The sequence below is a fragment of the Galleria mellonella genome, unplaced genomic scaffold, assembly GCF_026898425.1.
Source record: "Galleria mellonella isolate WM207_F2 unplaced genomic scaffold, CSIRO_AGI_GalMel_v1 utg116, whole genome shotgun sequence".
Taxonomy (NCBI): Eukaryota; Metazoa; Arthropoda; class Insecta; order Lepidoptera; family Pyralidae; genus Galleria; species Galleria mellonella.
Window position 1 is genome coordinate 1,517,619 of NW_026441978.1, and position 17,761 is coordinate 1,535,379.

At 37.6% G+C, this 17,761-nt stretch overlaps 1 protein-coding gene across 3 annotated transcripts in view; it reads left to right on the top strand.

Moving 5' to 3' along the window:
- The window catches only part of LOC113514000 (sodium-independent sulfate anion transporter-like), a 30,113-nt gene extending 15,780 nt beyond the window's left edge, over positions 1-14,333 (top strand). For 2 of the 3 annotated variants that reach the window (XM_052894147.1, XM_052894151.1), the window contains exons 5-14: positions 226-330; positions 1,012-1,130; positions 2,006-2,147; positions 3,589-3,753; positions 5,172-5,333; positions 5,863-6,003; positions 6,957-7,102; positions 8,887-9,090; positions 10,156-10,238; positions 10,929-14,333. In XM_052894147.1, coding sequence (XP_052750107.1) covers positions 226-330; positions 1,012-1,130; positions 2,006-2,147; positions 3,589-3,753; positions 5,172-5,333; positions 5,863-6,003; positions 6,957-7,102; positions 8,887-9,090; positions 10,156-10,238; positions 10,929-11,034 — 1,373 coding nt within the window. In that variant the 3' untranslated portion in view covers positions 11,035-14,333. Of the gene's footprint in view, positions 1-225; positions 331-1,011; positions 1,131-2,005; positions 2,148-3,588; positions 3,754-5,171; positions 5,334-5,862; positions 6,004-6,956; positions 7,103-8,886; positions 9,091-10,084; positions 10,239-10,928 lie in introns of all 3 variants that reach the window. The other variant, XM_052894154.1, reaches the window with a different exon arrangement.
- Positions 14,334-17,761: the final 3,428 nt, after the last annotated feature.

Consider the following 17,761-nt stretch of genomic DNA (forward strand, 5'->3'; position numbering starts at 1 on the left):
TTGCAGTGTCCCATAGGTGGCGCTGTGCGATATGTTGAGTAAAAAATTATATCCACTAAATAAAAACGTTTTAATTTATTTTTTAATTAATTTTATAATAAAAATAAAACTTAGAGGTAAGAGAAAGATTTTTAAAATTATTTTGTGTTGTTTATTACATAGTTTTAAATTTCAATATACGTTAATAAAGTGAAAAAAAAAAAAAATTGAAAATTACTTTTCCAGGGTTTGTTTTGGATTTCATATCAAAACCTGTTATAAGTGGCTTCACAACCGCTGCAGCGCTGCAGATCGCTGCTGCACAGCTTAAGACCCTGTTCAGGGTTGAAGGTATCTGTTGTTTCCTAGTATTATTGGGTAGATACTAGTGGTTACCGACGACTTCATCCACGTGAATGTGTTTTTTAATAGGTAATAATGGTATGGTAACCCCGCCTGTGCTATCGGTATACACTGGCGGGGCACCAGTGAGGACTAACAGAAGAGGATGAAAGTAGGTCAGTTTTTTTTTATACAACTTAGAGTGACAAACAAGCTGACGGTCCACTTGATGGAAAGTGGTAACCGTCGCCTATAGACATGAGCAGTACGTCCTTCCTTAATTCCACTAGAATTAACCACGATGGTTTCCAGGGGGAACCACGTGGAGGCCGACCTGATGGAGTATATTGCTAGTAATGGATTAGTTTTTTTAATAGGTGATAATGGAGTGGTAACCCCGCCCGCGCTGTCGGTATACACTAGCGTGGCACCAGTAAAGGATGATAGGTGAGGATGAAACAGGTCAGTTAGTCCATCGTGACGAATTCAACAAGGATTATTTACGATGGTTTCCAGGGGGAACCACGTGGAGGTCGGCCTAATAGGGTATATTGCTAGCAATGGGGCTAGCAAACTCTATTGCTAATAATCCCTTTCCCCCCGCAATGGGTCAGTTAGACCCCATTACTAACAATCCCTTTCCCCCCGAAGGTGCGATATTATAAAAGTATTATTGTATATATGTGACAGGATCATCAGGCAATACGTTCATAGATGCACTGATCAATTTCTTCAAGCACATCATGACGATACACCTGTGGGACTCGGCGCTCGGTATTGCCAGTATCGTGGCATTGTTACTGCTTAAAGTAAGTATATGTTTTAATATGACACTAGCTGTTACCTGCGACTTTGTCCGTTCTTGCCTTTTTTTATACCACTGAGGTGGCAAACAACCATACGGCCCACCTGATGGCAAGCGGTTTCCGTAGCCTATAAATGTTTTTTTTTATTTAGTTGACAAAATTTTTTATTTTTATTTTACTATGATTTAGCATTAAAAAATACATACAACTTCAAATTTTCACGCTGTTTTTTTTACAGCGATTTTTATATTCCGCCATATTGTTGCAAGAATTCTTCTTGCGATCGAATATAATAATTGTAGTACAATAAATTTTCATGTATATTTCTCGAAATAATGTATATGGTAAAACAACGTTTGCCGAGTCAGCTAGTTTATATATATATATTTTTTTATTGTGTGTTTTTTTATTTTTTTAATACAATTTAGAATGACAAACAAGCTGACGGCCCACCTGATGTAAAGTGCTAACCGTCGCCTATAGATATGAGCCATATAGATAGATATGTACCATGGACATAACAGAGTATTTATATTTCGCCCATAATACCCCCCATGCGTTGCCATTCCTGAGGACTCAGATGTTATTCCTCCGTACCCAGTAAATTCACTGCCATATCCCACCCTTCAAACCGAAACACAGCCATGCAAACACAACGGCTTCACGGCTGAAACACGAATGGGACAGAGGTACCCAAGCAATCGACTTTTGTACAAAGTCTCCCTCTGGTATATTTTTATGTGTAGTTTTGTTATTATTTTAATAATTGTTAATATTTGTTTTGACCCCTGTGTAAGTGTAGTCGTATATTTCTGTAAAATAAAGTTTCTTTCTTTCCTTTTTCAAATGTCTGTCTATTTATCCAATTTCGGTTACAGCGGCTGCCGACCGGCGGCGGCGGTATTCTCGCAGCTGTATCGCTGCACGCGAGCCGCGCGCGGAATGCACTGGTCGTGCTGGCGGGTGCATCTCTCGCGGCCGGACTGCACGCGCGGGGTATTGTGCCTTTTGCACTCGCCGGTATGTACTGTACTAAAGGTTTCCCTGGCTTTTCCAGCTTGAATCAGTATATAGTTTTTCCTTATGGGTGAAAATGGAATGGTAACCCCGCCTGCGCTAACGGGATACGCTGGCGGAGCACCAGTGAAGGGTGATCGATGAGAATGAAAACAGGCCAGTTAGCCCATCATGATGAATTCATCAGGAATTAACCATGATAGTTTCCAGGGGGAACCGCGAGGAGGTCGACCTGGTTGGGTATATTGCTAGCAATGGGATTCTCAGTCTCTATTACTAACAATCCCTTTCCCCCCATTAGTATATAGTAGGAGTGGCCGACTTGATTAGACCCAAGATCTACTGTTGACTGACGAAACCCTGTTTTACCAATTACATATTTCGTGAAATTACAAATGTTCGAACTACATAGTTCAGTACACAATTATGTAGTATTGTACATAGTATCTTTTATTTTATTAAGAGGGAAAACATAGAATTGAAAATTATTCTCAGTAACTACTTATTTATATTGGTGTGAGCATTGCGTCTGAGCATCTTCCGCTAGATTAGCAAAATATTATGTTTTTTGCCTTGCCACGATCCACTGGATTAATGGTCGTGATCGACCGGTTGGCCACCCCTGGTGTATAGAGTGTATCAAAATTCAATCATAATTGTTAAGTGTAATTGAATAGCAAAATAGTACATTACTGCAGCGGCCAGCAACTAAGGCATTGATGGACGAACGTGCAAATGTGGGCCGAGGCGTGGTCGAGGCACATACGTGAGTCATCAATGCCTAGTTGTGGCCAAGGCTTGTATAGTACTTTTCTCAATCAATGCGCGGAAATCAAAAACACTTTTTAAGCTCAATGACGAATAACGAACAATAATGATTTTTCACGCGCCATTTTGTTCCTTTGTTTTTTTTTTTTCAATAATCAGCTTTCTATTTGCAAGCCAGTTCGAAATTTAAATAAAACCTTTTATTAGTTACCTCCTTGGTAGCCATGTTTCGAAGTAGGTCATTCCATTTTTAAATTACAGGACAGATATAAGTTTACATAGTAATTTATCTGGCCGCAAAACACGACAGGTATGGATTTTTATACAACTTTTACCGGCCGCTGCCCGCATGTATTTGGCCAGTACGGCAATTTTGATTTATTTCTAAGAAGATTGTCAAAATAATGCTCACATTTCCAAGCATGTTTGAGAAAAACATATTTAACGCCTCATTTGGCTATTTTTTTACCCTCTTTTGCATTTTGACTATTTTTTGCCCTTTGTTGCCTCTTTATCTTGCTTTTATGTAATAAATTATTCATTTTGTTTGTGTACATATTGTTATTCTTTATAATCCCTATCGTTCTTTGAAGGGAACAATAAAGTTTTTATTTATTCATTCATTCTTTGGTCATTTCATTATACCAAATTCCATAAAAGAGTATTATGTTTCTAGGTAAAATCGAGGGTGGTCTTCCCCACTTCGGCCTCCCCCCATTCAGCACCACCGTTGGCAACAGCACGCTGAATTTTGAAGAAATGCTGAGCGTGTTTGGAGCAGAGGGCCTGGTGATGCCTCTCGTCGCTGTTTTAGAGAGTATCGCTATAGCGAAGGCTTTTGGTGAGTGAGTATTACGCTGGTGTTTTTTAATTGCTTGTATGTTGTTTTTAATGAGCATTACGCAGATTTTTTTTTATATTTCTTGTATATAGTTTTTAATGAGCGTTACGCAGTTTTTTTATATTTCTTGTATATAATTTTTATTGAGTGTTACGCAGTTTTTTTTTATATTTCTTGTATATAGTTTTTAATGAGTATTAAGCAGATTTTTTTTTTTAAATTTATTGTATGTTGTTTTTAATATTACGCATTTTATTTTATTTCTTGTATGTATGTAGTTTTTAGTGAGTATTACGCAGTTTTTATTTTAAATTTTTTGTATGTAGTTTTTTTTTTATTTCTTGTCTAATTTCATCCCAAATGTCCTAGACAAGGTAACATCTTTAGAACAGAATTGTAATTTAGTTGTTAAATTTGTATTTTGAATAATTACCCGACTTTAAACAGCTATAATTACCTCCAAAACACAGATACTGGGTTTGATTCTGAGGCGTCATTTATCTAAACCTATCAAATCTCAATTTGATATTAGAGCTCAATCTTTTATGTAAAAACTAAGGCGAACTAAAAGGGTCGATGAGTTGGCGAGAAGGGGATCAGAATCCAAAATGATAGATCCTGAACCATATGTTGCACTTGCATCAAGTGTTGTTAATTCTGCCCTTGAGGCGTTTGTGAGGAAAAACAGTAAAAGGAACGGAGGACTTTGAAGGGTCTTAGACATATTAAAAAGTTTTTAAATGACAATATTGAGGGATGGGATAAACTCATCTACATCGGTGGCAGACAACAGGAAAGACTCATTATGGGTGCCCTAACTGGATATATGCCAGTAAGGTATATACTATACAAGATGGGTCTATCTTCGGACACGCTGTGCAGACTGTGCGGTGAGAAATCGGAATCCATGGAACACTTTATGTGCAACTGCGATTCGTTGGCAAGTATGCGTAATAGTCTACTGGGAACGGCTTATCCAGACCCAGGGGTTAGGGCAATACATAGGATCTATGAAATAATGATAAGGTTAGGGAAAGCACAAAAGATCCCGATGGGTCGACGTGGGTCGCTTAGCTGACCCCATATGCGAATGTAAAATAAGGTAAATTAATTTTGTTTTATTACAATTTTAGTTAATGGTGGTCCATAAAACAGTAAATTTGTGAAATTATCAAATTAAAATATTACGTTAACAGAAAGAAATACGAATTTTAATTTTAGAAATAGATCCAGAGAAATGGTACCGTTCAGGTGCATAGGCGAGCGTTACCATTTGCCGTCTAATGGGCCGTCAGCTTGTGTGTCGTTGTAAGTCGCATGAAAAGATACACTGCATCAATCCTAAGTAAATGGGCAAAGGCAAGATAATGATGAGTCCCCCCTCCACTACCTCCCCCCCCCCACCCCCCTGTGTGCAGCGGGCGGCGCGGGCGTGGACGTGACGCAGGAGATGGTGGCGGTGGGCGCGTGCAACGTGGCGGCGTCGCTGGCGCAGGGCATGCCCGCCACCGGTTCCTTCACGCGGACCGCGCTCAACCGTGCTGCTGGAGTTGCCACGCCCGCCGGCTCGCTTGTTAAAGGTACTACTAACTTACTGCTACTAACTACTGGTACTAACTACTGGTACTAACTACTGGTACTAACTACTGGTACTAACTACTGGTACTAACTACTGGTACTAACTACTGGTACTAACTACTGGTACTAACTACTGGTACTAACTACTAGTACTAACTACTGGTACTAACTACTGGTACTAACTACTAGTACTAACTACTAGTACTAACTACTAGTACTAACTACTAGTACTAACTACTACTACTAACTACTACTACTAACTACTACTACTAACTACTACTACTAACTACTACTACTAACTACTACTACTAACTACTAGTACTAACTACTAGTACTAACTAATACTACTAACTAAAGTTTGCTTTTAATTTAGTTTAATTAAATTTAGTTAAAGTAGTTAAAATTTTAACATACTTTAATACTTTAAAGTACTAGGAGAGCAGAAGTATGTAGGTGGTGGTATTTTAAAATAAATATATTAGGGCCACTAGTCCCCATCACTAATTTATTTATTTATTTGTATGCCGGCAGCGTCCGTGGTGCTATTGGCGGTGACGCTGTTAGCGGACGCGTTTTACTACATTCCGCGTGCGGCTCTCGCCGGCGTCATTGTCGTCGCAATGATGTCCATCATCGACTTCTCCATTGTGATCACGCTCTGGAGGAACAACAGTACGTGACAAATATTTCTTGAAATTGTTCACCCTAATGGTAGATAGATAGATACTCTTTATTGTTTCCTCCAAATGATTACAATAGTAAACTTATTATAGATACAAACAAATACAAGAAATAATCACAATGAGAAAACAACGGGCGGCCTTATCGTTGAAAGCGATCTCTTCCAGGCAACCTTTGGATGGAGAGGAGTAGATATAAACAGTTTGATCGGAGGCACGATGAAAATTTTGTCGTTTTAAATATATATATATAATAAATGGTTATAACCTAAACCAACTAAAAAAACAAACCTACTCACAAATACACCATAATATACCAACCAAATAACCATATATATATATGGGATACCAGTTTAACGCACCGCCGTACTTTCTGATGGCCTCGGGTTCGATCCCTGTATAATACTTACACTTGTATTCGTGAGTAGATATGTTTTTTTAGTTGGTTTAGGAGTATATTGAAAAAGTATCTAAGTGTATCTATCAGTATCTGGTATCTACCTATAGTATAGTTTTGTTTATGTGTATGGAGTGGTAATCCTGTCCGCGGTACCGTAGTAGTACCGGCGGGCTACTAGGAAAACATGATAGGTGAGGATAAGGTCTGGCCAGTTAGCTATCGTGACGAGTTTACCTGGAATTAACCGCAATGTTGTCTAACCCAACCAAGCAATACCTAAGTGTTACCGTGTGGTCCCGAAATAGAATGGGCCACCCCTCGCTTTCTCGTGGGCGTCGTAAGAGGCGACAAAGGTACCTTAATAGTCGAGGGATGGATAGTAGCGTTCCTCCTAAAAATCACCAAAATTTAAACTGCTGATGTGTGATTGATAATTATTATGGTTTCCATGTTGGACCACAGGGAAGTCAATCTGACAGGGTGTTTTGCTAGCAATGGGGCAAAATAATATTTTTTCCTTCCGTAACTCGTGTGTCGGACCGCAGAGGGCGAGATGTGCACATGGGCGGTGACGGTGATAGTGGGCGCGGCCGCCGGCCTCGAGTACGGCATCCTGTGCGGCGCGCTCGCCGACCTCCTGCGGCTTCTGCTGGCCGCGGCACGACCGCGTCTGCACACGCATCTGTTCAAGGTTAATATCATCATTCATCATCATCATCATCAACATCATTATTATCATCATCACAATTAACATTAAGAGTGTTCATAGTGATAATTGGCAAAAACTTTATTACTTGTTACATACACACATATCTGTGACGCCTGTTTCCCATTAGGGTAGGCAGAAACAATGGAACGCCAAATGCTTCGATTCAAACAAACCTCTTTCGCTTCTTCCACATTCATCAATCTTTACATACATGCTCGCTAGTTAAAGATACATTTAATTTGGCCCTTCTTCAGCACGTCACCTATTTGGTCGACATACATCCGTCTAGGCGCCCCCTACCGACATTTCCATTCATTCATTATTACTTGATAATGTTTAAAGACAATAAAACTGTTAAAAAACAAACATTTTACAATAGTTTCCACATCATATTTTCACCTTAAAAAATGCTATAAATAAAAAATTTTATATTAAAATTGGAAATATACTATTGGGTAAACAGTATACACGGTTATTCGGTTATATCTTTCTCTCTCACACTCACTTTCCCTCACTCTCGACTGTTTTTTTTTTAATGGGTGAAAATGGCATGGTAACTCCGCCTGCGCTATCGGTATACACTGGCGGGGTACCAGTGATAGATGATAGGTGAGGATGAAAAGGCAGGTCGGTTAGCTCATCGTGATGAATTCAACGATAAATTAGTTACGATAGTTTCCAGGGGGAACCGCGTGGAGGTCGACCTGATAGGGTATATTTATAGCAATTGGAACTAACTTGCCTATTACTAACAATCCCTTTCCCCCACTCTCGACTGTTTTTCTTATTCTTGCTCTCGCATACTATCTCTCTCTCACACTTTATCTCTCTCCTCTTTTCTACGCCTAACGACATGATATACCACTATGTTTGTGTGTATTTGTCGTAGAATTGTTGTAGAATTTTTTATATTTTGTCTGATTCCTTTTATGCATTTACTGTGTCTGATTTGAGCCATCTACCTTCCTCTCTGTACTTATCCATTCTTTATGCCAGGTTGTCTGTAAGAGATTGCTTTTAGCGATAAGGCCGCCTTTTGTATATGCACATTCTGTATAAATACTCCTTGTATACATCTCTACTGTGCGCAATAAAGTGTTTATTATTATTATTATGTTTGACTTTACAATTGTTGAATTATTTTGTTGTAGAAAAGAAAAAAAAGCATTTAAAAAGACGTATTAAATTTAAAATGTTTTAGATTAAATTTTTAATTAAAGTGAATTATAATGGTATTTTCTGATATCGCTCACAGCTCAGGTTACATGTATATTTCCATAACTAATAACGCAAGTTTAAAAATATTTGTAGTCTAGTGTTATTTAATTCATTATAATTGTTACTTCATTTTCTCGCACTGTATAACTATGTTAAAGTGAATGCTGTGAATACCTATAATAGGCGTGTGCATTAATATTGTGTTATATTTAATGTTTGTTATATCTATATGTTATAATGCAATATGCTGTTGGTGTTCCTTATATAAATAAATAAATAAATAAATATTCGCCTGTGCTATTAGTATACGGTGACAAGATAGTGAGAGACGATAGACGAGGATGCCAGCAGGTCAGTTAGTCCATCGAGACAAATCTCATAGAAATTAATCACAATGGTTTTCAGGGGAACCGCGTGGAGGTCAACCTGATAGGGCATATTGCTAGTAATGGGACTGTTTGACCCTATTACTAAGAATTGCTTTCCCAACTATTTAGTGTACTTAGGTTGAGACCAAGGTATTTACTTTTGTATAATTTTATATTAAGGTGGGCAACATAGACTGCATGTCAGTGACGCTAGTGGGCGCAGTGAGCTACGCCAGTGCCGAGTGGCTGCCGAGGAAGCTGCGGCGAGTGGTGGACTCGCCCCACTCGCCACACTCACCCCACTCGCTCCATTCGCCCCACGCGCCTCGCCTGCTAGTACTAGACGGCCGGCACGTGCACAGTATCGACGTTGGTGTCGCTGAGGTACATTAGAGGGTCCGAGTTAGATTTTTGACCTCTCTAATTTGAGATAACTCAAGTTCTCAGAGTATAATCATAAAATTATACTCTGGATAATTATTACCAGAAATATAATATATTTTTAATCTTGGATATTTTGTTAAATGCGTGTTCTCTCGCCAAAGCAGGAATGAATGACAGCCAGTCTATTCGTTACTACCCTCACAAAAAATTTACTGGGTACAGAGGAATAACATCTGAGTCCTCAGGAATGGCAACGCATGGCGGGTATTATGGGCGAAATATAAATACTCTGTTATGTCCATGGTACTGTTCATGTCTATAGGCGACGGTTAGCACTTTCCATCAGGTGGGCCGTCAGCTTGTTTGCCATTCTAAGTTGTATAAAAAAAAATATAAAAATAATTATAAAAACCGATACATAATCGAATCAATTGTAATACTTAAATTCATAATTAAAACAATTGACAATTTAACAATCTAGAATATTTCACCAGAGGGAGACTTTGTACTAAAGTCGGTTGCTTGGGTACCTCTGACCCATTCGTGTTTCAACCGTAAAGCAGTTGTGTTTGCATGGCTGTGTTTCGGTTTAAAGGGTGGGATATGGCGTGAATTTACAGGGTATAGAGGACTAACACCTGAGTCCTCAGGAATGGCAACGCATGGGGGGTATCATGGGCGAAACAGTATACTCTGTTATGTTCATGGTACTGCTCATGTGTATAGGCGACGGTGACCACTTTCCATCAGGTGGGCCGTCAGCTTGTTTGCCATTCTAAGTTGTATAAAAAAATCTAATAGGCATTTACGTAACAATATATTATTGTTATTGTACTATAAAATAATGTATTTATTAACAGAGATTTGAGAGGAGTTTCTTGCTAGTTCTTTTTAGCAGAAACAAATTTCCGAACCTAGTAATAGATACATAACTAATGACGACTTAAAAGTACTTGTAAATAAATCTTTAATTGGAATTTGGACATTGTTCCAGAACCTTCTATCTGTGATACTAGAGTTAGAGAAGGATGGCTACGTGTTCCTCCTTTGGAATTTTCCCGACAGATGTCGCAAGCTGTTCCAAGAGTTGCGGCCGGAATTCGAGAGGAAACTCGTCAATGGGCCCAGTATAGACCAGCATGTATTAGGTATGGCTCTTTTTTTTTTAATAGACGCAAATGCAATGGTAACCCTACGCTATCAGTATACGTTGGTAGGGCATCAGTGAGAGATAAAAGCAGGCCAGTAGGCCCATCGTTATGAATTTTATGGTACTATTCTTGTTCATAGGCGATGGTTATCACTTTCCATCAAGTGGGCGTTAGTTTGTTTGCCATTCTGTATCATAAATAATAAATAATTATTAATATAAGTAACATAATAAGTAAATATCGCTCCCTTCAAAATTGAAATGTAGCCATGCAAATTACTGGTTCATGGCAGAAACATGAATGAGACAGACACAAGCAGACGACATGTACAAAGAGGGAGACTTTGTACAAAAGTCGATTGCTTAGGTACCTCTGTCTCATTCGTGTTTCCACCGTGAAGCAGTTGTGTTTGCATGGCTGTGTTTCGGTTTGGAGGGTGGGCTATGGCAGTGAATTTACAGGGTACAGAGGAATAACACCTGAGTCCTCAGGAATGGCAACGCATAGGGGGTATCATGGGCGAAACAGTATACTTTGTTATGTCCATGGTACTGCTCATGTCTATAGGCGACGGTTACCACTTTCCATCAGGTGGGCCGTCAGCTTGTTTGCCATTCTAAGTTGTATAAAAAAAAGTCTCTCTCTGGCAAATACCAAATGACTAACAACGTTTATTTTAATTCACAGGACTGGACATCATAGGAAGATAATGTTTGTTACATTGAAAATAATCGTTTATTATTTAATAGTAAACGCTAGTAAATATAATAAGAAAAAGGAAAAAAAAAACTAGGTGCTTTTGCCTTACCAAATATAGTTCATATGCTTGAGTTGGAACGAGACATCGGATGTTGCTGTCTCATTCTATCTTATGGTCTTGCTAGCGATATTTTATCGACGGATTCGCTTGCCACTCGCCTAGAGTATATTTAAATAAATACATATAATGTTAACATAGGTTTGAAAGAGTAACTGTTGAGTTTTATGCTCTTCTCAACAGATAAGAACTTTCTAAACCCTGCAATAGATTTTAAAAATGACGATTTAAAAGTGCTTGTAAACAAGTCTATTTCAATAAAGATTTGAATTTGTATTCTGTTAGAATTTTTAGAAGTAATTATGCCCCATTTTGTGGCACATTGGTGGATTTTTACTAAAAACCCTAGTGTCTATTTAGAAATTAGTTCTGTAAATAAAAATAAGAAAAAATTTCAGTGAATTAGTTTCATTAGTTCAGAAATGTGTAATGTATCTCCATACACACATACATATATATGTGACGTCTGTCTTCCATTGGGGGTAGACAGAAACAATAGAACGTCAAATGCTTTGATTCAAAAAGACCTTTTTCGCTTCCTCCACATTCATCAATCTTTTCATACACGCTCGCCGATTACGGGTACTTTAAATTTGACCCTTGACGCTAAGTGACCTTAATAATGGGTTATAATTATAGAACATAGTCATTATATGAACGCAATGCCAATGAAACTAGTCTAAATTTATATTCATATAAAAAAAAATATTAAATTAAGCGGTTAAAATGGTTTTAAAGCTAGCCTTAAGTATACATGTGAAAACGGTTAAAAACAACTCTTAATTAGCAGTCAAAACAGTATTTACCAAGCAGTAAAAAATCGCTTTTACCAAGTGGTTAAAAGCAGGTTTAACCCAGCGGTTAATAACAGTTTTAACTGATTGGTTAAAAACAGTTTTAACCAAGCGGTTAAAACAGTTTTTACCAAGTAGTTAAAAACAGTTTTTACTAAGCAATTAAAATAGTTTTTACTAAGCGGTTAATGACAGTTGTAACCGAGGGGTTAAAAACAGTTTTAACCCAGCTGTTAATAACAGTTTTAACTGATTGGTTAAAAACAGCTGTTAACTAGCAGTCAAAACAATATTTACCAAGCAGTCAAAAATCGCTTTTACCGTGGTTAAAAACAGTTTTAACCCAGCGGTCAATAACAGTTTTAACTGATTGGTTAAAAACAGTTTTTACCAAGCGGTTAATTAATTAATTAACAGTTGTAACCGCGTGATTAAAACAGTTTTTGTAACTCTTTGCTAACTTGTTCCTTAGAGACTACAGTATGGGATACTTCAAGAAGTGGAAAATTGGTAAACAGTACCAATTTTATCACTAGCCATTGGATGAATAACATTTAATAAAACAAATTTCCCACATTTTTGGGAAAATAACGGATATTTGGTTATTTAACCGTTAATAATGAAAAAGTGAAATTGGATAGCTGTATTTAGAAAACTAAAATATTGTAAGACTTGTTATGTAAGGACATTCCATCTGCCATCTCTTTTCCACCTTGTATTACAGAAGCTTATATTAGATAGCTGTAAAGTATTTAGATGTTATTTAATCTTTTAATATGAAATACGTATGTAATTTGCATGTAAATTGTGAAACAAATGCAAGATTGTGATTTGTAATTGTGGTGATAAAATGAATTCCATCGAATATTTTAATTGAAATATACTTTACTATAATTAAGTAGATGAATTATATTTAATAAATAATATTATTATACACTAGATGATCCGGTGAACTTAGTATCGCCTACAACGCCATCTATGAAAGGTAATCGGAAGTATTTTACATATAAATATACCTATTTTAATATTTCAATTTTACAGCTGATCTTAATGAGTTTTTAGACTTTTTTTTTTGTTTTAAACGACTGCTGTATTAACTTGACAAACAAAATAAAAAAGTAATATTTAAATCGGTCAAGCCAGTTTTTAAGTTTTAGCGAACAATAAATGTAAGCAACAGGTGTATTTCTCTTTCTTTATGAAAACTAAACCCTCTTATTCATAAAAACGTCAAGCCTATTTTAGTTATTGAACTGTTTTGTCTCTTTCTTTCGTGCTAAATTCGTAATTTGAAAGAAAGTGACAAAACAGTGTAACATTTAAAGTAGATTTGTACAAGATTTTAGTTTTTATGAATAATGTGGTAAATGTATATGTATTAATATTTACTCCTGACTGCCCTTTCAACATATTTACATAGTCGTAAGCATAAAATATTATTTTAAATAATAAAAAAAAAAGTGTGATGCAGTAGCTTTGCTGTTCATTTACAATGTATATTTAATTAATTATATCGAATCTTAATTAATTTTTTTTTACAACACGGAGCAAACGAGCATGCGGCTCACCTGATGGTAAGTGACTACCGCCGCCCATGATCACCCGCAACACCTACGGCATTGTAGGTGTGCTGCCGGCCTTTTAAAAAGGAATATACTCTTTTCTTGAATTATGTTATGATGTATCGGTTCGGAAATACTGCTGCTGGAAGTTGATTCCAAAGAGTGGTTGTGCGTGGGAAATTACAAACGATTACAATGTTACATTCCTATTTAACCCATAATTGTGTACTTACGTTAATATTTGTAAAACCGTCAGTATATCTATACTTATAATAAGTCTGTAGAGAGGTCAATTCTGTACATGAAATATATTTCCAAAATAACTATTGATTAGTGATCGATATTGATGCCAAAAATGCAATCAGTAAAATTTTTGTCTGTCTGCCTGTTTGTATGTTCGTTGTAGAAACAAAAACTACTCGATGGATTTTAACGAAACATGGTACAATTATTCTTCATACTCCTGGGCAGGTTATAGTATACTTTTCATCACGCTACGATCAATAGGAGCAGAGCAGTGAAGGGAAATGTGTCTGTTACATCAAAACCACTGAACCATGAGGAAGGACATAGGCTACTTATTTTACGAAAAACGACGGAAACGCGGGCGAAGTCACGGGGAATAACTAGTTTTATAATATAAATATAAATAAGATGATTTGTAAAAATATATGTTTTTAAACATTTGACATTTGACTTTATGTGTAATCAACGCGACAGTTTAAAATTATATATTATTTTTTAAAGAGATACGAGGCTTCACCTTTCAGTTTCACCTGTATTTATAAATATACTTTTTTTTATGATTTCTAGTGGAGTTTCCAATATCTTTGAATAAAACCATTGTTGAATATTCCAATTTTATTGTAAATCTATTTTACTATTAAAAAAATTTGAAAATAAAAATTGTAATTTTTAATGTTTTTTTATTTAACAACAAACTCATAGTGCTTACTGTTCATATCTATAGGCGACGGTTACCACTTTCCGTCAGGTGGGCCGTCAGCTTGTTTGCATTTCTAAGTTGTATAAAAAAAAGAAAATTTAATAAATTTATAGAATAAAATAAATAAGACAATCCAAATAAGTGCTGAATGGGACATGACTAATGGGATGGAGAAGGGGATAGGCTATTTATATCCCAGTCAATCAATATTCAAATTCAAATACAAAATATTTATTTATGCTCCACAATACTGTATGAACAAACTACTTAAGAAATACACAGTTTATGTATTGTGGAGACTGATAGCTGAAATTAGGAAAGCCTGTGCTACAGCCACCAGGCCACCAACCCCAGACAACTTGTAACAATGTATGTTAATATCAAAGTTAACTATGTAACGTTAACTATACATTATTGGGGGGAAAGGAATTGTTAGTAATGGAGACTGAGAATCCCATTGCTAGTAATATACCCAACCAGGTCGACCTCCTCGCGGTTCCCCCTGGAAACTATCATGGTTAATTCCTGATGAATTCATCATGATGGGCTAACGGGCCTATTTTCATTCTCATCTATCACCCTTCACTGGTGCTCCGCTAGCGTATCCCGTTAGCGCAGGTGGGGATACCATATCATTTTCACCCATCAAAAAAAAAAAAAAAAAACTATATATTATTTAATAATTCTAATAATATTATATAATGTTAAATGATAAAAACCAAGAATGTGTGTGTGTGTATATGCTGGAGGATTTGCGTGTGTGTGTTTGTCTGAATATACACCAGTCATGAGGACAAAGTCGCGGATAAAATTTATAGAAAGAAAAAAGTAGATATGACCATAAGCGCGCCGAAAAGACACGCTTAGTCATATCTATTTTTGAAGCTTGGGTTTTATTTCAATGGATGATTTAATGGAATGGTAACCCCGCCCGCGCTATCGGTATACACCAGCTGGGCACCAGTGGAAGATGATAGGTAAGAATGAATGCAGGTTAGTTGGCCCACCATGATGAATTCGTCAAGAATTAACCTTGATGGTTTCCAGGGAGAACCGCGTGGAGATTGACAGAGGTTACCAGAGGGAAACTTTGTACAAAAGTCGATTGCTTGGGTACCTCTGTCCCATTTGTGTTTCAACCGTGAAGCAGCTGTCTCTGCATGGCTGTGTTTCGGTTTGAAGAGTGGGATATGGCGTGAATTTACAGGGTACAGAGGAATAACACCTGAGTCCTCAGGAATGGCAACGCATGGGGGGTATCATGGGCGAAACAGTATACTCTGTTATGTCCATGGTACTGCTCATGTTTATAGGCGACGGTTACCACTTTCCATCAGGTAGGCCGACAGCTTGTTTGCTATTCTGTCATTTTAAGTTGTATAAAAAAAAACAATCCCTTCCTCCCATTTCCTGAAGCCTGAGTTGGAATGGGTTAACTGACCTGCTTGCTTGCCTCACCATCCTTCACTGGTGCCCCGTCAGTGTATATCGATAATACAGTAGGCGTCACCATTACATTTTCATCCATAAAAAAAATCGTAATCCTCAAGAACGGCAACCATGGGCATTAATGTGTTTTTTGAAGTCCATGTCAACTGGTAACTTTTTCATAGCGCTGGCCGTCAGCTTGTTTGCCATTCTGAGTATCGTGAAATGTGTACTTAAAATTTTCAAATTGAACATATAGCGACTCTTTTAAAAAATATTGGCTCCTGGACTCACTGGCTTCATAGATTAAAGATAGACTGGCTTGTATTGTGTATTGTACATTTATGTATTGTCCGTCAGTTAGTGTCGATTTGCAGCCGTTCTAACTCTCGGTTGTTTCCTGTCTACGTGTCTGTAAGAGATTCGGTAACGGGAAGGTGTCTATTACAGTATGTAAGCTACAAATAGTACCTTTTTTTTATACAACAGAATGGCAATCAAGCTGACGGCCCACCTGATGTAAAGTGATAACCGTCGCCTATAGACATGAGCAGTATCATGGACATAACAGAGTATTCTGTTTCGTCCATGATACTCCTCATGCGTTGCCATCCCTAAGGACTCTGGTGTTATTCCTCTGTACCCAGTAAATTCATGCCATATTCCACCCTTCAAACCGAAACACAGTCATGCTAACACAACTGCTTCACGGTTGAAACACGAATGGGACAGAGGTACCCAAGCAATCGACTTTTGTACAAAGTCTCCCTCTGGTGGGTCTGCAAATAGCTTAGTTGGGTCTATATTAAAAAAAAAGTATGAAATCACTCAGGTGCGAGTTGAACTCGCATACCGAGGGTTCTGAACATAAATATCATCATCATCATCATCATATCAGCCTTAAACTGTCCACTGCTGAACATAAGCCTCCCCCTTGGGGGGGGGGGGTTGCCAATAGTTGCCACGCTTGGCAGGCGGATTGGCAACTGTAGTCAGGCTTTAAAGATGTTTCCTATCCCTCGCCCTCCCTTAGTCGCTTCTGATGATACCTACGGGGAAGAAGGGGGTACAATGGAAAAATATTTTTACTTTCCATGTTAGGAGGTCCATAACGGACACTCAAATTCATTCAAGTGGGTATTTATTTTATTGGTAAAGATAATTAAATCAGTCACAGCACATAATCGCAGTAAACGCCTGGTCGTCAAGCTGGAATACCCTGTGTTATAAGGGATCAGCCATCGAACTTTTGGAAACACAACCCGCTACATCCAGATTTGAGCCAATTTAGAAAAAGTTTGGCCTGACGAAGAATCGAACCCAGTGCACCATTTCCATTCATATGAGGTCTTAAAACACGAAGGAAGTTACAGCTAATATTACAAACTTAATTCTTACATTCTCACTATGGGTTTATTTGTTACTTCTTAACCCCTTAACTGTTTAAGCGATTGTCATGAAATAAAGATGGAGAAATGGTTTTTATTCTGATCAAATAATATATCCAAGTCATGTCTTTTTTTTTGCAACACAGGGGGCAAACGAGCATGCGGTTCACCTGATGGTAAGTGACTACCGCCGCCCATGATCACCCACAACACTAAAGGCATTGTAGGTGTGCTGCCGCCCTTTTAAAGTTCGGAAATACTGCTGCTGGAAGTTATCATGTGGGCAAAGTCGCGAATAAACAGTAGTTTTTTTTTTAATGGATGATAATGGAATAGTAGTCCCACCCGCACTATCGGTATACACCGGCGGGGCACCAGTGAAGGATGATAGATGAGGATGAAGTAGGTCAGTTAGCCCATCGTGACGAATTCAACAAGAATTGTTCACGATGGTTTGCAGGGGGAACCACGTGGAGGTCGACCTAATAAGGCATATTGCTAGCAATGGGGCTATTAAACTTCATTGCTAACAATCCCTTTCCCCCCAATAAACAGTAGTTAAAAGTTCAGTGTTCATATTAAGAT